We start from the raw sequence: 20,121 nt of genomic DNA on the forward strand, positions 1-20,121 counted from the left end.
GCAGCGGCTGCGCGCCGGCCCCGCGCACTGGGGAGCGGGTGCGTGCGGCGGCGCGTGGCGGGGCGGCTGAGCGTTGCCCCCGCGGGGCTGCACGCCCGCTCCTCCGCGGAACCTGCGCGCAGAGCCGCGCCCGGCCGCCCGGCCCGGCCCAGCCGCTCCCCTCCGCCCTGCAGCGCCTTACCCCCCGGTCGCGGCTGCGGGCTGTGCCCGCCGCAGGGCCGCCCCGGGGAGCGGGCACGGCTGAGCACGGCGCTGGGGTAGCCGCGGCGGCACCGGGACGGCTCCGCCGCCGAGGGGATGCGGGGCTCAGGCAGCCGGCCTGGCTGTCGGGGCGGGGGGCCGGGGCCGGCCCGGCCCGCCCGCATCCCCCTCCCGGCCCCGGAGCGGCTCCCGGCTCCCCCCCCGCCCCCAGCCGCCCCTTCGCGGAGCGCCCCGCGGCCCACGGCCGCCGCCGCCTGCCTGGGCCCGGCCGGGCGCACCCGGGGCCAGGCCGCCCCCGCCCCCGCCTCGCCTCCCGGTTCCGGCCACCGCCGTCCCGCCGCGGAGCGCGGAGCCTGGCCCGGGACCCGCGCCCGGCCGCGCTATGAGACAGGGAGCACGCGTGTCTCTTTTTCCAAACCATAATTTTACTGTCTCAAAGAAACTTTATAACTTATGTACAAAGATTTGTGTGTTTTTTTCCTTTCCTTCCCCAGATACAAAGCAATAAGTTAACATTCTCAATATAAAACTAAACTTTGACATATAGAACACTAAACACAGCCGAGCTCAGTTTATCACATCTTCCGAGTTTCACAAGTAAAATGTCAAGATCTCAGTACACAAAGCATCATGTTTTACAGCCACACGAAACAGAACGGAAATAATAATAATAATAATAATAATTAAAAAAAGGCTAAATTTGTGCAACATGTTTACAGAACAATAATAATAATAATAATAATTAAGAATAAAATATGTACAGCGAGTAGCTCCTGCACGTCGGTTTGTGCATTTCGACTTCGGGCCGGCGTTCCGCGGGGAAGCGTCGCCGGGGCTGCGCGGGGCTGCGCGGGGCTGCGCGGGTGCGCGGGGCTGCGCGGGGCTGCGCGGGTGCGCCCGCCCGCCCGCCCGCCCTGCCGGCGGCCCCCCCGCCGCCGCCGCCGCCCTCGGGGCTCTCGTTCCGTCCTCCGCGCCTCGCTTCACCTCAGCGAAGCGCTCGGCAGCTGCTGCGATTCCACTTCAGAGTACCAAACAATGTGCATTTATTTCCTTTGTTAAAGACGCGAGAAATGCAAATCGTTCGGACCAAACCTCTCCACACCAGCGAAGTATAAAAGTTATTGGAAAAGTTAAAAATCGCATCCTTCTCTTGTGGTGATTTGCTGGGAGGGGGGGCCGGGGCCGGGGGACCGTGTGTGGTTTTGTTTAAAGTAAACTGTGCGTCCGAGCAGTGCACTCCGCAAGCCGGATTGTCCGTTTGTTTCTAGCACTCTCGTAGTGGTAATTTAAATCAATAAATAACCCCCCCGTCTTCCCCTTTTAACAACAACAAAAAATATACAGATGGGTAGTGAAAGGTACAGAAAATGTCGAGGGAAAGAAGCTCTGGAAATGGTACAGCTTCCTTCCCCCTTGCAATTGAAGAGACCGTCAGAACGGGATAGCAAATAAATGACCTACATTTCAACAGACACAGACAGACAGACAGGACAGAGGAGAGGGCTTTCCCCCCCACACCAAAAAAAACCATCTTTTTCTGATTGTCCCACAAAGCCGCGGCCGGCGCTCGCCCTGCTCCCAGGCTGTTGTGCGGTGCTCGGGGCCGCTCCGGCAGCTGTCAGCGCTGGGAACCGGCCCGCATCACATCTGTGCTCTCCGGCACCGAGCTGCAGCGCAGCGTCCTAATGGCTGGGTGGGCAAGAGGCCTCCTGTTTGTTTGTTTGCTTGGGTTTCTTTTGTGGTTTTCCTCTCTTTCTCTCTTCCCCCCCCTCTTTTTTTTTTTTCTCTTCCCCCCTTTCCTTTTATTTTACTCAATTTCTTTTTTTTTTTTTTTTTTTTTCCGCAATAATTTTAATTCTTTTCGGGACCGATAGTGCTTGCGGTAGGGGAAAACGGCTTGATAATCACATCAGCTGCGGCTGCTGCATAGCTTCTTGGTGAGCCGAAGGATACCACGACGTGTAGCTGGGGATGTAGGTGCCCGGGGTCCCCGACGAGGCCTTACCGGAGGCGGAGGTGGTATTCCACACCGGGGGCACCGGGGGCGAGCTGCCCGAGAGAGCCCTGCCGTTGGTCAAGGCGCTGCTCTCCAGGGCGGCCCCTCCTTGCTTCATCAGCTTCTTGAATTTGGAACGCTTGTTCTGAAACCAAATCTTCACCTGCGAACGGGAAGGGGACAGGGCTCAGCATCCCTCGGGACGGTCCAGCATCCCCGACGGACCCCGGCGGCCCCCCAGCTTCTCCCCCTATCCCCCCCCCCCCCCACCGTGGCTGCTGTGCCCGTTGCCATTTTGTGATGCCAAACCACCCGGTAAGACACCACCCCCGCCCCCGCCCGCCCCAACGCGGAGGCGCAGCCGGTGCCGCGGAGGCCCCGCGGGGCCTCCGCGGCACCGGCTGCGCCTCCGCGTTGTGGCGGGCGTCGCTGCGGGCCCCGTTGCCCGCGGTTGTGACCCGTCTGCATCACGCGTGGGGACAGGGAGAGGACAGGGCCGGCTCCTTCGGAGCTGTACCTGGGTCTGGGTGAGTCCCAGAGATGCTGCCAGCTCGGCTCTTTCGGGGAGAGCCAGGTACTGAGTTTGCTGGAACCTCCTGTTCAAAGCCTGCAGCTGCAAACTGGAATAAATAGTCCTGGGTTTGCGGATTTTTTTCCCTTTCCCATTAAAGCGAACTTCCCCTCCTTCTACCACAGTGCTTTTCTCCGATTCGGCCCCTACAAACCACAAACGATGCAGAATAAATAATAATAATAGCAGCAATAGCAATAATAGCAGTAACAGCAATAGCAGCAGCAATAGCAACAATAACAGCAGCAACATCAACAATCACAATAATGAGGAGGAAGAAAAGTGAAGCTCGAGTAACGCTAACAAAGGCTCCGGGCGATTATGGCAGCCCAGGCTTCTTCCCAGAGAAAGTTTGCTATTTTTACAGGCTGCAGTTTAGGTTTAATTACCCTTAATTGCATACATTGTTTACAGCGCTACGCAATAAATAATTACGAAGACTAATACTTGCACATCTGGGTTGATTTCTTTTCCAGCCGGGCATTGTGTGCTCTGTGTACTGCTCCCCTGTGATCCTCAGCCTCTCCTGACTAATATTTTGTAATTTAATTTAATTTCCCCCCCCCGATAGATATATTTTTTTTTTTTTATACAAGCACCCTCCCTCCCTCCCTGCCTTCCCTCCCCCCTCCCCCCCTCCCCAAAGCCGAGTGCACCTACCTGTCTCCTCTAACCGGGTCTGAGTCAGGCTGGAGCTGTTGGGGTAGGACTGCACTGAACTGATGTAGGGGTTGGTCGAGTGGCTGCTGACCGAGTTCACATAGGGGTAGCCCAGCGGTCGGGAGAAGGACGAAGCTGTGCTGTACGAGCTGTCAGGCTGAGAGTGGCCCGCGGAGTGTAAACAGTGCATGGAATAGTGTCCGTGGGACATGGGAGAAGGAGACATTTGCTGGCTGGGCGGCCCAAACTCCATAAAGACAGCCTTCCCTGAGACGGGGCTATTTAGACTCTCTGGCATGGTAGTCATGGTCATTTCTTGTCGCTTGGTCTGTGTGTGTGTTCTCTCTTCAGCTTGCCTTTTTGGGGTCTGTTGTGTTTCTCAGGACAGGAAAGAACCCAATTTAAGCGGAACAGGGTTTTTCACTTTCCATTCATAAGAAAATGGAGTTTGTCTCTTTGAAAAGTCTAAGCATGATGCTGTAGATCTACACAAACTCGCCTAAAAGCTTTGACTCAGCCAAGTCTATGAATATTCATGAGCTGGCGGAGCTGATTGGTCCGCCGTCTTGCATAATCGCTTTGGATTGGTCCAAGGCGCTCGGGGCTCGCCCGGACCCCGGTGAGCGCGGAGAGCCGGGCTGGCAGCGCCGCGCGTCCCCGAGCGCCGGCCGCACGCCCCGACGGCACCGGCCGCCCCGCTCCCCGGCCTCCGCCCCGCCACCGCTCCCCGGCCGGCCCCGGGCCCGGGCCCGGCCCCGGCCCCCGAGCCGCCCGGGCCCCCCGCTCCCATCGCGGGCCGCCCGCTCCCGCCGCCGGCGACGGAGGGCGCCGAGCCGGGGCACGGCGGGAGGCAGCGCGCCTCCCTCCGCCGCCCTTCTCCTCCGCCCCTCGCCGCGCAGGCGGCGCGGAGGGGACGGCAGCCGCGCTCCGCAGGCCCGGGTGGCTGCGGGGGTGCTGGCCCGCCGCGGGGGCCCCGCTCCGGCAGACGGCGGCGGGACCCGCGGACAAAGCGGGCGGCCCCCGCCTGCCCGGCCGCGCACACTCCGCGGGCGCGCAGGGGCTCTCCGCTCCGGCCCGCGGGTCCCAGCGCCGCCCGCGCCGCCGGGTGATTGCCGTGATTGTTCTTACGGGGGAAAAAACCCAAAAAACAAAAAACAAAAAACCAAACAAAATCCAACGAACCAAAAATCGCGCGGAACGGGCCAAACGGCGCATTTGAGCTTAAAATGAAAACTTCCGCGTGCGTGAGCGGTAAATGAGGTGGGACTTGGGAGATCCTCCCCAGAAAGCCCACGATGAATCCCAAATTACTTTGTTAGATAATTAGAAAGTGTTGATAATTATTTCTTTCATAATTCAGCGGTGTGACTGTAACAGGAAAATGATCTTGTGAAAGTTCACACGTGCAGATGTATTAGTTACTGATTCATTTGATTAAATGCTAGTCTCAAGTGCTCTGATCCACAGCTGAAGGCGGCCCCATTAGCATAACACTGATGTTTAATTTTCATACGCATAATTAGCCATATATTTAACACTAATAGCAACATGCAGCCTTTCAGCATTAAACAGCCTGGGATTTGATCTGGCCTGGGCTGAACTTTCCCGGTTACACCTAGGCTGTCTAGGGTGCGCAGTTATCGCGGCACCACATCTATGTAATCAAGCACATTTTGGCAGAGGGAGAACACCAATAACAGTGAACATTCAAAACAAATCGCGGCGCCGACGGCGGTCGCGGTGTTAGCGCCGACCTCTTCCCCCGCCGCCGGCGGCGGGCAGTGCGGCAGCGGGGCCGGGCACCCCCGGCAGCGCCCGCCCGCCTTCGGGCTCCGTCGGGCAGCGGCGGCCCTCGAAGCGGCCGGCTCACGACTGTGCGAAGCTGACAAGACCGAGCCCCTCTGCTCCTGGCCTTTTTTTTTTTTTTTTTTTTCATTAGCGGCTCTGTCGGTTTTAATTGCCCATTTCCTAACGCCTCTTTTACTTCCTGCCCCCTCCTTTTTTTTTTTTTTTTTTTTTTTTTGTTTTGCTCGCGATGCGCAAAGTTCATTTTCACAAACCCGCCGCAGCTTGGCGCGGGAAGGGGCAGTGGCGGTGTGTCCCCGCACGGACTCCTCCGGCAGCCGGCTCTTGCCCCCCTGGCCATGTAAGTGACCACCGAGGCGGGTCTGGGCGCTTGTCCGAGGAGGGGACGGGGCGCCCCGGCAGCTCCGGCGCCTTCGCCGGCCCCGAGCCCGGCGGCTGCGGGGAGGGGAGGCTGCTCCGTGCTCTCCGGCTCTGCCGCCACCTCCTCCGGTCGGCCGGGCGCAGGCAGTCCCGGGGCGAACCACAGTCCCGCCGGCCGTCGGGCCTGCAGCCCGCCCGGAGCGCCCCCCCCCGCCCCCGTTAGCCAAAGCCCCGCGGACGGCCCGGCGCGGCTCCGCTCCCACCCGTCCCCCGAGGCAGGGCCGCCGCCCCTCCGTGCATCGCCCGCCCCGGGCAGCGCGGCTTCGGCGGGCGCGGAGGGGCCGCGGCCGCCCCGACCCCGCGGGCGCGATTTCCCCGTCGGGGCTCTCATCGTGCTTGCAAGACCTCCTGCGTGAAGGGCTTGTGCGAGGCGTCGGCTGTCCCCTCGCAGCCGAGGCATCGCTTTAGTCTCGTTCGTAATTAGGACTACAAACCTGCGCCATCCGTGCCAGCGCCTGGCCGCCACCGCTCCGCGGCGGCCGGTGAAACACGCAGTCCCGTCAGAGTTACCGGGGGGACTCCAGAGCGAGCAGCGACCAACGGAGCTGCCAGCAGCCCCCTCACACCGGGCCGCGGGGGGGTCCCCTGCTCCCGCCTGCCCCGCTCCCGCCTCACCCCACGCCGCGGGACGGGGGGCGGAGGCGGCCCGGCGGCGGGGCAGGGGACGGGGAGCAGGTTACCACCTGCGGGGCCATCCAGGGGCTCCCGGCGCGGCCGGACCCCCCGGGACGCGCCCCTGGGGTGCCCCCGGCACCCCCAGCGCCCCTCGGAGCGGGCAGCGCGGCCGGGCGGCGGGGTGCTGGCAGCAAAATACATCCCCCCCCGGGCGGTGCTGGGTGCCCCTCGCCTTCCCGCGGCCGCAGCGCCCTGTTTAACCTCTGCGTATTTGTAAACTTGCTGGCTGCATCGTTTGTTTTTACAGGTTTTAAGGCCTTCCAAGCTCCTCTCGGGGAGGACGGAGCTGAGCGGCTGCCCCGCGGTGTTAGCCGTGTTCTAGGGGGGTCCTGCTTTTTGAAAAGATGCTGTTAGAAACTATTAGAGCTGACAGCTCGCTGTACTCCAGTGAAAACAAACAGCAGAGTAGAGCTGTAAGAAAGCGGCTTACTTCTGCCCTGAGCCACTGAGGGAGCCGGTGCCGAGCAGCCCCGGCCGCCTGCACGCGCAGCCGGCCAGCCGTCCGCACAGGACCGCATCTGCCTACAATTAAGGGCAAGTTATTTGTACCAAAACCGCACCGCTGCTGCCGCGGGTCTGGGCTGCTTTGGGATGTCACTTGCTTATCTCCGAGGCTGCCCTGCATTTCACAGGACCGGGTCTTGCTCCGGTAGCCTCTAAGTAGCATGTCTGGCCCGACGGGGCGGTCAGCAACCGGCTCACTGCAAACCAAAGCCTCCATCCCCACCAGGCCTGGGACAGGACCGCAGGGAGCGAGGGGCCGAGCGGGACCTGCAGCTCATGAGGACCATCAGCTCCAAACTCCAGGCAGGAGCTGGGGCTCATCCTCCAGACTGCAAACTCCTCTGTTCCTGTTAAACGCTTAAATTGCAGAGTGCCTCTCCCTTAACTAACGTGGGCACCGCAGAGCAGTGATTACCCCAAACCGGCTAATTCTTCAAGCAGGGCAATTATTGATCTCCAGAGAAGCGCGCTTCGCATCTCATTTTTAATCACTTTTTATGCTGTGCAAAGAGAAATTAGCCGAGGCGGGAAGGGGGAGAGCTGCTGGGATGGCTGCGGGGGAAGAGGCTGTTGCCTCTGCCTGCCACCCTCCGGAAACTTTTTTCCATCCTAGTAGAAGTTAGAGCTTGGGAAACAGCACTGTGCTAATCGCAGTAAAGACAAATTGACTCCATAGCTCAGCTATAAAGGGAAAATACTACGTTCCTCTGTCCTCTCAGCTGCACTGGGACGTGCGATATGTGTTTGTCCTGCATAGTATTTGGAAGAGAGGGGACCCGCTCTCTGCCCCTCGCCCCAAATAACCCAAACCCTTTGCACTTGCAGGCTGTGCATGGCTGCTTCCAGGGTCACAAACAAGCCAAGGGACTTTTATTAAATACTCACCAGGTAACACACAGAAAGGACTATATCCAGAGCCGACCCCTCAAGCTGCTTTTTCTGTCCCCTGCGGTGACTTACGCAGCACCAATTCCCCACAGAAATTACAGAAACCTCCTCTCTGTCCCGAGTGAAACTGGAAATCCCAGAAGCACAGCGAGTCCCTCCACTCCTTGCTCCATCTTTAGGCTTCTTCCACCAGTTTAGAGAGGATTTCTGCTCCCTCTGAGGTAATCACAACGGTATGTTCAAACTGCGCTGATCTGAAATGCACATTTAGCAGTTACTAGGGGGCAAATGTGTCCACCACGCCTGTAAAACTCACCCGTGGGTTTTTTTTTTTCGGTTGTCAGTGATCAGTTCCATGGCTTAGAAAAGATGAAATAATAAAATCAGGCACCTTTTATTGTCTACAGAAATTGCAGTCCATTTATCCTTCAGAATCTTAAATTCGGGGGATCCTTCCATTATTATTGGCTCTGCAACAAGAAAAACAAAACGCATTCTAAAGTTAGTCGCACTCCTGTGTGGGCTGTGAAGCAAGCAAGGACGGGGGTGGCCCGGCAGGTCACCCCCTTCTGCACAGGTCCCGTCCTCCCTGGGCCAGCACTCTCTCGCAACACTAAAATGTGAACTAAAGAGGAAGACAAAATATCAAGGTAGGAAGTTGCCCATTCCTCTTTTGTAAAAGCGGGGAATTTTAATCAAGCTTTAATTAAGACCCCGTGGATAATAACCAAAGCACCAACCACACTTATCAACAGCAGATAGTTTTAAATATCGGAATTTTTTAAGCAGGCTTAAAATGTTCATTAAATGAGCAAAACAACAATTTTCTTATTTCCCTCTAATTGCCGCGCCATTTAGCCACACAGTGAGAAAGAGGGCTTTTCCCCCACCAGCTCTCCATGATTGGTACGTAGCGCGCCCAGGCTGCGGGGCGAGGCTGTGAGTGGCTACCGGCGCGGCGGCCCGCAGGCCCCCGCAGCAGCCCTGGCAGGCGGCGGACGCCACGGGAGCCACCGGCAGCTCGCTGCTAGACCGCGGCTTCGGGGACGCAGTCGCATCCTTCGCATCCTCCGCCGCCCAAGCGCGCCGGCTGAGTCCCCGCCTTGCCAAAAACACGCCTCAAACGTGTCATTTAATAAGATTTATAATCAACGTTTCGTTTTCTAAATCTTAGCATTTGGAAGCTATTTCACCCGATTGGTTCCTTAATGCGTTTTTTTTTTTTTTTTAAATCTGCTTCCTAAGGGGTCAGTGTCGCCGACATCCCCATATCTGCATGGATATTTCTATATCCCAATAAAGAAATGGTACGGATCTGGGCTGCTCTGTGTGTGCTTTTTTAAAGAAAACCATAGCAGAGAGTTACTAACCTATTGTGAACGCCATTCCCTCTTCCATTAACAAATCACTGTCATTGGCTACAAAAGAAAATAAAAACGCGTTTATGCCTGTTGGGGCTTTTTTTTTTTTTTTTTTTTTCTTTTAGTAAACGCAAGCAGCACTTGGTTTAAACCCCTTTTTGGCTCGCAGGTACCGTGCACGCTGGTTCCCGCTATGAAGCGGAGCCCCCGCCGAGAGCGATCCCACCCCGGCCGCAGCGGGACCGCCCCGACGGCGGCTCCTCTCCAGGCCGGGTCCGGGGGCTTTAACGTTTCAGCGAAGATTTTTCTTTGCCCCGCCACAAACTTTGCCGGCGCGGTTCGGGCGCGGGCGGGACGCGGGGACGCGGGACACGGCGGCTGCCGGCCGGAGCTGCCGGCCGGAGCTGGGGGGGGGGAGGCGGTCCGCGGGCCCCAGCTGCCCCGGCGACTCCGTTAAAAGAGTGATTTGTCCTGAAAAACACTCCCAGAAAGCGAGGCCGGGGCTGCCCGCCGGCTTTCCAGCGCGGAAAGCCCCCCCCGCCCCGGGCACCCCCGCGGGACCGGGAGCGTGGGTGGGTGCGGGGGGCTCTGCTCGTTTTACCCGCCTTTCCCCGGAGTCATTTCATCGCTGGCGGCGGGGGGAGGCGGGTCCGGCCGGCGGGGGCCGCTTACCGTGGTGCCACACCTCGGGGTGCCCGTGGAAGTACGACCCGATGCCGTGGCCGACGAAGTAGGGACAGACCTGGAAGCCGCCCTGCCGCGCCACGGAGCTGCGGGGCAAAGAGGACACCGTGAGGGAGCACACCCTGACCACCACCTCCACTAGTCAGCCCCGGCCCTGGCTCCTGCCACCGCATTGGTACCCGCAGCGGCAGCGGCATCACCCAGCTCCTGCAAGCCCTCACCCCCACCCCAGTGCCAGGTCACCACTTTGCGCCCGCTCCGAAGGACAGCAGCCATCAGAGCTAGCACCGATGAGCCATTGTTAGGTTTCAGAGTTAACACCCCTGCCAGCGGAGGCTGGTAGCTCCTGTGCCAGCCCTGCTGTCTGAGTGAGATGGCAGCGTGTCATGTCCCTGTCTGACGGAGGGTAGCCTTTTCCATGAGCTCACTGGGAGCTCGTTTTAACGTGGGACAGCTAAAGGACAGCCAAGTCACGCAGCCAAGGCCCTGGCACACCACCAAACTGCAGCCTCCGTCAAGTCCTCCCTACGCGCAGAGCCCGTGCTGAGCCGCGCACCCACTGCCTGTACCAGGTTTTCTGCAGGAGAAAAGGGTCCTGCTGCCGACAGGGAGAGTTAAGAGCCCGACTGCTTCCCTTTCAGAATACTGCAAACATTCAGTACCAAAATGTATTGCAACTTCAGCAAATTTGTTCACCGCTAATTAACAACATATTTCTAATGAACCCATCACCACTGTAGCAAAACCAAATCATTACAATTATGGTATTTCAGTTCTGCCTGGGAGATCTGTCCTGTCCTTCATGGCCTGCCTCAGGGAGGAGCGTCTCCAAGAGCTGCCTGCAGGAACACGTCCCGGCACTGATCCCTACCCATGTTGGGAAAGCAAAGTCCTATACCGATCCCTAAAATCCAGAGGACCTGGAGAAATGCGGGGTGTTTTCTGGCTGCTGGGCCACCCCGTGCCTGCAGGCTTCACTCTCAGGCTTTGCCCCTATTCAAGCAGTGGTGGAGGGGGTGACTTGAAGCAGCTCAGCCAGGAGGGCTGCCCACATCCAAAACAAAAATGTGTGGAGATTCGGGGGGACCTGGAGCTGTATTAGAAGTGACAAGAAAGCTATCCCTGTCCCTGCATATCACCCCCGCACTACTTCTAAAAGCAAACAGGAAGGCACTTAGCCTGAAAAGATTTCACCTACAACATTACAACCTTCATTTGTTTGTTTTAAATCAAGGTAGGCACTTAAAAACTTCAGGTTTGTCTATATTTACACCCTAACAAATGCTTTCTCAGAGTTTGACTACAGGTGGGAAAGCAGAAAAGTTAAGAAACTCAAATAAAAGTGTAAGCCCTCAGAGAAATTAAAGCATGTTAAACCCCACAGGAAGGCTCTTACTCAGGTGCAAAGCGGCCTCAGCTTGCTGTACGCAGTAATCCCTTTGCGCACCAGGCTCCACAGACCCTGCGGTGCTGGCTCCAGTGCCCATGGGTCACCATCCCAGAATTTAACGCCACTGCAATTGAGGGACATGGTGCTCCACCACAGTGAAACAGAGAGGAGAGTTGGGCCAATGGTTAATAATGCTGCAGTGTTCAGACCTTAAGGGCACATTTTAACAGGATTTGTATATTAGCTTTTACCTACCCATCGCCCTGATACAAAGACTCATCACATTTCTTTCATTAACTCTGGAGAAGAATGGAAATTTCAAGTTTAGCTGCCCCCAAACTCCTAAGTACTGGCAAAGAGGGTTACCAATAGGGCTAGAAGTTAGGCTTCACTTGCTTGCATTCAAAGTCCAGGTTTTTACCTTATACATCACTTACGTGGAAAAAAAAATGAAGATTTATGCAGTGAAAAGTCCTACTAGCAATGGAAAAGACTTTCTCCCATGCCTTTCTATCATGTCACCCACGTCTAGGTCAGAGACTCGGCCCACCGGCTATGATGATGCTGAAGGCCAAGGAAGAAGCATGGGGAACAGTGAGGAGTTAGAAAGCCAGATTACTCAGAAACATAGACAAAACGAAACAGATCTCTGGTGACCAAGCCCAGAGCAATGCATATAATGATTCCCATACGGGTAAAGCGATTCTCTGAAGAGAGATGGGAGAAGCTGTCCATGCAACATGTGACAAGCTTTTCTTTCACCTTCTTCTGCAAGTCTTTTTGTAAAAGCATGTACAATCCCACCGACTATTCAGCTTTGCTGATGTCCTTACACAGTATCCCTGCCCACTGAAAGAGCATGGTCGGTTTGTGAAATGTTTTGTATTATTACAGGATTTTCACCCCCAAAAAATCCACCTTCTGTAGCAAGATGGGAAGCTATTCTTCTGAGCACCACGGCTACCTACTCTCCTGCGGGCAGGGGAAGCTCTCGCCCCAGCATTCAGCGGGTGCCGAGGAGGGCGGCAGCAGCAGCGGCAGCAGCAGGAGCAGGAGCTGCGTGCTGGGCACCGGGCGCAGGAGCGCCGGGGCACACAGAAGGCAGTGTTAAGACAGTATCCCATCCTCATGCCGTGAAAGAAGAGGTTCTCATGCATTTCAATGGTGAATTCTGCCACTTTCTTGCCAAACAGCTTGAAAACAATTCTGTTGGCATCTGTACCTCAGTGGTTACTGTCTGTGATCAAAATAGGGGATCTTGGAGCTCACAGGGCTTTGACATCTACACTGACAGACGCCCGTGCCCCCCCTCCTAACCACTTAATAATGCCTACGTACAGAGCTTGGGTATTCTTTACATAAAACGTAATGTGGCCAATGAACCTGAAGTGACACAGAGAAAACCTGTGGAGAAAATAAGCTTCAGGTATGAAACTCAGCCACATTCAATCTGGTTTTAGTATTTGCATGTGCTTCAGAAGCTCCTTATGGGGAATTTCACTCCACAACTACTAGCTTTACTTTGAAGTATTTAAAAAATCCTAGTAAGCTCCTACATCCTTGCGGAGTTATAGTAAGACACTCAGCTTTCATAAGAAACAAAGCTACTAGCCCAGCTACAACTTGCAAAGGTAATTCTGTAAATGCATATGTACACGTAAATGCTGGCAGGGAGGACTTCGAAACAGCTCTGAGAAGAGTGAATTGAACTGTTGATCTTGGCCAGCCTCTCTGGCCTCCAGGACTCCCAGGCTGTGGAATCTGGTTACAAAATCGGGATGTCATGGAGTGGAGCATTTTTCCCCAAGTTTGCCATTTGCTGCTGACAACAGCTCAACATTTTGGTCTCGCTGTCTCATTGCCCAGCTCAGGATCTGTCAGTGGTGGCCTTTCTTTCCAGCCTTCCCTGGAAGGCAACCTTACAAGATTGCAGCCCCAGCTCCATGCGCTGCTCCTTGCAGGCAGGCAGTGTAAGATCAGGCAGCTGGAGGAGTCCTGATTGCAAGCGGGAAAGCAGTGAAGGCGGGAGGCAGGAGGCAGCATGGCCGAGCTGGGCTGCCTGGCATCTGCCGTGGGAAAGGAGAGCTGCACCGCTGGGTGGATGTGCCAGTCTGCCAGCTCCCCTCAGCCGTGGGGCTTCCCCCGGCCGAATCACTCCCAGAGCAAAGGCTGGGGCAGCAGAGCCACGCTGCACCGACAGCATCAAGAAAGAAAAAAAAGATTCTTCAGAATAATTATTGTTAAAAATATCCATTGACAACATTTATCATTGCACATTTTATTCTTTGAACCATGTTGCATGCTTGGGCAGAGGTGAATTGGGCAGGATTAAAAGCGTAATCATTTAATGAGCCCAGTACTTGATTTTATGTTTTGCTGCCATGTGTTTCAGCCCAGTGGCTGCAGAGTCAAGAGTATCTGCAGTGCTGCATCTCTTTTGCTGATGGCAAAGCGTCTGGTGTCAGGATGGACCAGCAGCAGCCCAGCTGGTAAAGGAACATCACCGTGGGCCAGGCTGTCCACCTAAACCCATAGGCAGAGTCTCTCGTATGGTAGTATCATGCTTCTGAGAGTGGACAGAGACAGAAGAGCTGGGTGTCAGTTCCCTCCTGAGCATCCTCTTCTCATGTTGCCAGACAACAGCTAATTCTCCAAAAGGAGGGATAAGTGTGAAGACATGCATTGCCGAACTGCCAGCAGCCCAACAGGGAAAATGCCACAAAGCAGCAACAGGCAGGACCGACTCTCTACAAAGCTCTCCCTGATACTCTGGAGCCTCCCCTGAAAGGAGTTCTTGGGTGAATGGGATAAATCCCTCCCGCTAAGAAGCTGAAAAGCAGGTCAAAAGAATTTCCTTAGGGGGCTGGTCTTGTGCAGGTAGCCTCTAGGAGCGTCTACGGGATAACAGGCATCCCAGCTCCAGAGGAAAAAACATCCATTCAGTCTTAGGACTGGAACTCCCATTTTTGGGGGGGGGGGGGGGGGCGGGGAAAACACCCCAAACCACGCATTTTATTTTCTTTTTACCAAATTTTGTCACTTCTTCCTCAACGCAGGTCTGGTGCAGTATTCTAAGCCCTCACCGGAGAAACAAAGTGAAACAAATCCCATTTTCAGCACTGACAGCAACTGCCTCTCTGGGCTCTTGGTGGCACAAGGGAAGACAAGATGGCACAGACTGCTTCGCTCCCCGGGCTCAACACCCTGGTGAACTGATTCCCAGCTAGGGACGCTTCCCCCCAGTGCCAGCTTCTCTCCCCAGGGATGAAACTTTATCAACAACAGTCTCGCAGAGCAGCATGCCACGAATGGCTGAAGTTGCTAAACAAACCTGTCTTACACTTCTGGGCAGTGAACATGCTTGGGAAACACTGAAAGCACTAAGAGACCTATGATAATTGTTTTCTTACTTAGGGATCCATATGAATGCATCTTTTTTTTTTTTTTTAAATGATTGAGAAGTAATCAAGTTTTTCTTAGATACATTGTTAGCAAAATGACCACTGAATGGCATGTTTGCTTTTTTTTTTTTTTAATTCTTGAAAACAGCATCAGCCTAAACTAGATTTGCTTGTGATAAAAATATTGATTTTGAATAGTACCGTATTATTGAATTTGAGAAATTACAAAATTCTACTGGGAAAATATTAAAGTATTTTTCTCTTAAATAGTAATCCTAGACTGAGGGAATGCACAAGTTCAGGGATTCCCTATAATGACAATAAATGTTGAGGTATAATTAGTAATATTTTTGAAAGCCAACAATTGTTTTTTGAAAGAAAGGTACATTTTAGTTTCAAACTGGAACATAAATTACTGTATTTTTCTTACAATAGTGCTGAACTTTTATTTGAGGTTCTCTGTTTCTGAAAGCAGACATGATGGATTGAAATAAAAGATAATTTATTGCAATGCTTACTTTCAAGTGCAGAGAGAAGCAGTGTAATTGTAATTTACAGTAGCTGTCAAGGAAAATCTATCACAGATGACATTAAAATGACTTATTTTGCCTGAGCCACTTATTGTTTAAATGTGCATAATCTGATAGAAACAGATTTTTTTTTTTAAATCTGCTTTATATTGTTCTAAATTAATATCAAAACATATACTTATGAGTTAAACATTTTAAACCATTTATTAATACTTTCATCACTACTATTTTTTCCTAGGAGTTGGAAATTGGTTTATTTAACAATATCACGTTTATGTTTTTTAGCTCTCTGCACTCACAACACTTCCACATACCTAAACTCCCTGTCTAAAAAGTAGATTTCAAACTAGATTTGTTTCTGTCTGAAAGAGAAATGTCAGAAATGGTAAAACAAAATGGAACATAGGGCCCAATTCTGTTTCCACTGGAGCTGACTGACAGTTTTGCCACCACCTTCAATAAGAATAGGTTAGCAAAGATTCAAATTTTTCTAAGCAAAGTATCTCACGAATCCATGTAATCTTTTATTTGCAACTTGTAGCTGATGCGAGAAGGAACTGCTATCCAAGAAATACTCAGCGTCAGCTATTGAGCTTCCATAACAAAGACCATGTTAGAATACTGAATGCAAACTTACCTCTGCGATATAATTATTCCCAAACCTATTGTAGAAAGGAAATATTCTGATTTGTGCTTAAGATACATTCTGCATATCACTTGAGCACCTTTATAGAAAATATTGATGACAGAAACCTAGACAGACTTCCATTCTGATGGGCCTAAATGTTTCAGCTTGTATGCGCTTGTTCTCAGGTATTTATGATATATAACTCTCCTGAAACTTAAGATTTTGATATATGTATTATGCACGTATGTCTGTCTGCATGCAAATGTCAAATGACAAATAACCAAAACCACACAGCTTCACCAAACCAAGGCGACCTTTCAGCAGAGGCAGTGTTAAAGTAGTTCTAAACAAATCAGCACATTTAAATCATCTACATGATAAAATCTTGAGAAATAAAGTTAATGACCTGCTATTTCATATGTAGCTTTGAACACCTACTAGCTTTGATTAATCTGCTTTTCAAAGGGGGCGCTGACTATATATTTACACTTTGCAAGTAAACTGACCTCCGTACCAACACAGCAAAAATCCAATGTCACATTCAATTCTGTTCTTTTTCTTCTTCTTCTTTTTTTTTTTTTTTTTTTAATACAGCTAGAATTAATGTAGTGAATCTGTAATGAAATGCATTATCCTGCATGGAGATTTATCAGATTTTCCAATTGAATGCCATGCTTTGCTAGCACTAGCTGGAGTTCACCTGCATGTTGGTGTGGCGTGTGGCTCTTTTTTGTAAAGAGTTAAGTTGAACACAAAAAAAGGGAACAAAGGTCAGCACCCAGCCGCCACTTGAATGTGAGATTTTTCTTTTTATTCCCCTTGATGTATACTAGGCTCTGTGTTATTAGTCTTAATGATGGAAAATTGTAGTGTTGATACAAATCTTTTTTTCAAAGTAGTAGGCGGGAGCTCCATTTGTTAGTAAGTTTTTTTGTGACTAAAAGCCACGGACAGTACATTTATGTAGCAGTAAAAGGCCTAGATGCTCTTTCCATAGCAGAGCTAATTATTCCTACTGTGACCTTACTGATCTACCCTGTTCCTAGTACATCTCATCTGCACGCCTGTTCCTCTGTGTAGATGGTGTCAGAGAATATGAAAAACCCTATAATGAAACCATTTTCATGATGGAGAAAGGCTACTGGAGTTGCACTTGCTACAAAGAGGCTCAATTATATGAGTAATTGTGATAATTTTCTACATTCATAGCCTTCAATGGGGAAAAAAGAATGAGAGCCACAAAGGAAAATTACTTTAACAAGAAAGTACAGAGAGTAAAAATGGAAGAAGAGACAAAAAGGGGGAAAAAAATAACCAGAAAAAAAGTTTAAAAAATAGATCTGGAGGGAGGAATAGCAAGACAGGGAGAACAACAGAAATGCTCAAAAAGCCTATGTGCAGCTGTGTTGCACAATTAAATTGAATTTTTTTTCTGCAGTTGATGAATGTGACTACTGCAAATGTGCCTCTGTAGTTAGCTATCATTTGTTGTTCCGTGACAGGAAAAGGATAATTACCTCTCAGAGAGAATCAAAGGCTGACATGCCCTTTAGACACAGCCATGAATGCAGAGCTCGATAGAATGCTTGAATAAGAATCCAGTGTTCTGTGCCCCCTTCTACTCAAGAATAAATTTTGTTAAAATGCAAGAGCACCACCAGTAAATTTGTTGAACCCTAGGTGTTCAAAAATATGAGGTGCATCTATCGACTCATCCCATTTGCAAAAATAAAACTACATTTTGAATTCACTTCTATTATATTCATGGACAGTAAGATAGTGAGATATGCATTAAATTTCTTTTCCCAGTAGGGGTCTGATTCAACATTTCCTATGAAAGAACAGAAAGACACTATCCTTTTTCTCCAGGCTAGTTAGCCTATAATTTAAAACTGTCAAAAACACAATTTTATACAAAGTCTTCAATAAAAGCTTCTCAGATATAACCCAAAGAGGTTTTACTAAAGTTTGATTCAGACTCTGTTACAATATTTTTAAAGCTATAAATACATCTAACTGATATTTTGCTGTTCTCTTTTTTCCTTAAAGTATTTGAAGATTTACAAAGAAAAAAAAGCAGCATCCTTTCAAGGTGACTAAGCCTTGCAGCTTTTAAGTAATCAGAATGTATTCAATAGCATGTTGGGACCATTAATAGTCCAGTGAAGTATTGCTTGATGAAATGTATATGATATATGCCTATTTTTTTTTGGCAAACATTTTAAAATAATCCATAGGTACCTTCAAAAAACTAAGCCGTATTTTTATTCAAAAGCACCAGCAGAAGAAGAGTCGTGACTGCATTTATGTGAAGGCTAGAAGAGATGCAAAACAGGGAAAAACCTCTGAATGTGAGCTCTTTTTTCCCTGTGACGTTAGCATGCACTGCTCTTTGTAAGATCAGAAGCTCTCGAGTTAAATATTTTTGTACTTTTTAAACAGAGAGACTTATTTATGTTGACTAATTCCTTTGTAACATTCGTTATTGCTATTCAGTGAAAACAATGGTTTCTAACCTTCTTACATCGTTAGACAGATGTGCTGTAGTTTCACACAGAAATAAAAAAATAAAGAAAAACCCACCGCAAATTACATCTGTTAATTTAAATCTACCTTATGAATATCTTTGACTCTTTCTACAGTTATCTTTGCTGACCCTACTGTAATTCACTTTAAAAAAAAAATCTCTCTTACCCAAGGAACAACATTATAGCTTGGCAGTTCACATACTGATATCAGACTGAAGTGATGGTTTTGAATCATAAAACATGTCATCAGCTTTATACCAAACCACCAATAACCTTTGTCCCACTTGCCAGCCCTCCCTTTACTTGTCAATATAAGGCTTACCTGATTGTGTTTCCAATTACAGAGAAGGGAGCCCCTGGTCTGCAAGCTGCAATTGCTTCATCTCTACATTTCCTGGCAACCTCCACTAACTTTTGACCAGATTTATCCACATTGCCCACCAAAAAGGTTTCAGAAGTGTCACCATGGTAGCCATTGTAATACACCTAAACATATGCAGAAATGTAAAGACATTTTCTCGGTTTGCATCCAGAAACAGATCGCCTCCTTAATTAAATCCATTCTTTCTAAGATCGAGCTATATATTGCAACAGATAGACCACAGGTAAGCTGTATTTGCGAGAATGAGACCAGGAAAGTAAAATATTGCAGAGAAAAAAAAAAAGAAAAAGGCGCGAAAGATTGCAAGGTGCGCAAGGGCTGACAATTAAAAATTCAAGAAATGCAGAAGTTGTGCATCTCTGCCCAGCAGTGCATCAGATGAGGACATTGCTCAGCCACAAGGCATGAGGCTGACTGGGCTGTATGCAAGAAGACGGGTGACAGCTGTGCGTGGGGGGCCTTGGGGGAGGCCTTGGGGGCCCCCGGGTGCCCACCTGCCCCAGCTGTCCACCTCTAGGGCCGGGGACCTGCTCGCACCCCGTAGGGGTAGGGCATCGAGTCCCGCTGCTGGCCACGGGTGCTGGGAGACCCATCGGCAGCTGGCGGGGAGACCCGTCCCCCCACAGCCGGCATCCCCGGCGGGGTTTTGAGGTGATGCTGTGCACAGCTGCCAACATCCAGAGGGAGTCCCACGGAAACCATGGGCCAAATCCAACACCCACCGTTGCACATTTTCCTTAACCTCATTTTTAAACTACAATCTGGCATTAACATTGGATTTTACTTCTGATTTCCAGAGATGAATTTTGAAAGAGAACAAATATATCATTCTGGCACCACAAAGTTTCACATGCTGAAAACGCAGCACCCTGTTGAATCAATTACGTACTGTCTTTTTTTTTTTTTTTTTACATTTTATAGGTTTTAAACCTTAGCTCTCCAGAAATTCTCTGCCGGACACAGGAAAGCCTGGATCTGCACTATGGAGCTCTGCAATGCCCCATTAAAATGGGGTTTGCAGCTCTGCAGTACAGCAGGCAGGCACATAACTGTAAGACCAAGCCAAATTTCCCTACAGAAAGACAAATTGTAATGGTGCACAGTTTTGATCTTCTAAAACATTTTTTTTCCCCCGAACAGTGGGCAACTATCCTTCTAGGACTAATAACTCACAAAGCTCGAAGCACTGAACTTTTGCCACTGGCGAGCTATTTGTGAAAGACAGACTCACATTCTTTTTAGTCGATTCCAAACTAAAAAAAAAAAAAAAAAAAAAAAAATTACTACAGACAGTTTATCCCAAGGCCAGGTTTGTGTTCAGGCCGAGATGTGAAGAACATGCAGGCAGTTAGGAGCGAGGGGTGTTTTAAAGAAAGGTGAGGGCCAGCAAGGGCCCAACTGTGTTGCCACTGCTCCGTCAGAGAGCGGCTGCGATCCCCTGCTCTGCACCTTCCTCTGCCAGTCCAGACTGCCATTAAATCTTTTTTTTTTTTTTT

At 50.9% G+C, this 20,121-nt stretch overlaps 2 protein-coding genes across 3 annotated transcripts in view; both read right to left on the reverse strand.

The window, feature by feature from the left end:
- Positions 1-2,105: 2,105 nt before the first annotated feature.
- Positions 2,106-3,741, reverse strand: DLX1 (distal-less homeobox 1; the record flags this gene model as incomplete). Its single annotated transcript, XM_082313261.1, has 3 exons — positions 2,106-2,360; positions 2,715-2,914; positions 3,429-3,741. 3 exons carry the CDS (start codon positions 3,739-3,741, stop codon positions 2,106-2,108), a joined length of 768 nt encoding a protein of 255 aa, XP_082169387.1.
- A 4,155-nt stretch (positions 3,742-7,896) lies between these two features.
- The window catches only part of METAP1D (methionyl aminopeptidase type 1D, mitochondrial), a gene marked incomplete at its 3' end in the record, with an annotated part of 49,921 nt that continues 37,696 nt past the window's right edge, over positions 7,897-20,121 (reverse strand). For both annotated transcript variants that reach the window (XM_082312529.1, XM_082312528.1), the window contains exons 6-10: positions 18,566-18,729; positions 9,755-9,852; positions 9,092-9,139; positions 8,113-8,191; positions 7,897-7,975 (exon numbers count right to left, since the gene is read on the reverse strand). In XM_082312529.1, coding sequence (XP_082168655.1) covers positions 7,897-7,975; positions 8,113-8,191; positions 9,092-9,139; positions 9,755-9,852; positions 18,566-18,729 — 468 coding nt within the window. The remainder of the gene's footprint in view (positions 7,976-8,112; positions 8,192-9,091; positions 9,140-9,754; positions 9,853-18,565; positions 18,730-20,121) is intronic.

This window comes from Platalea leucorodia, assembly GCF_965183815.1.
Source record: "Platalea leucorodia genome assembly, chromosome: 5".
NCBI classification, from domain to species: domain Eukaryota; kingdom Metazoa; phylum Chordata; class Aves; order Pelecaniformes; family Threskiornithidae; genus Platalea; species Platalea leucorodia.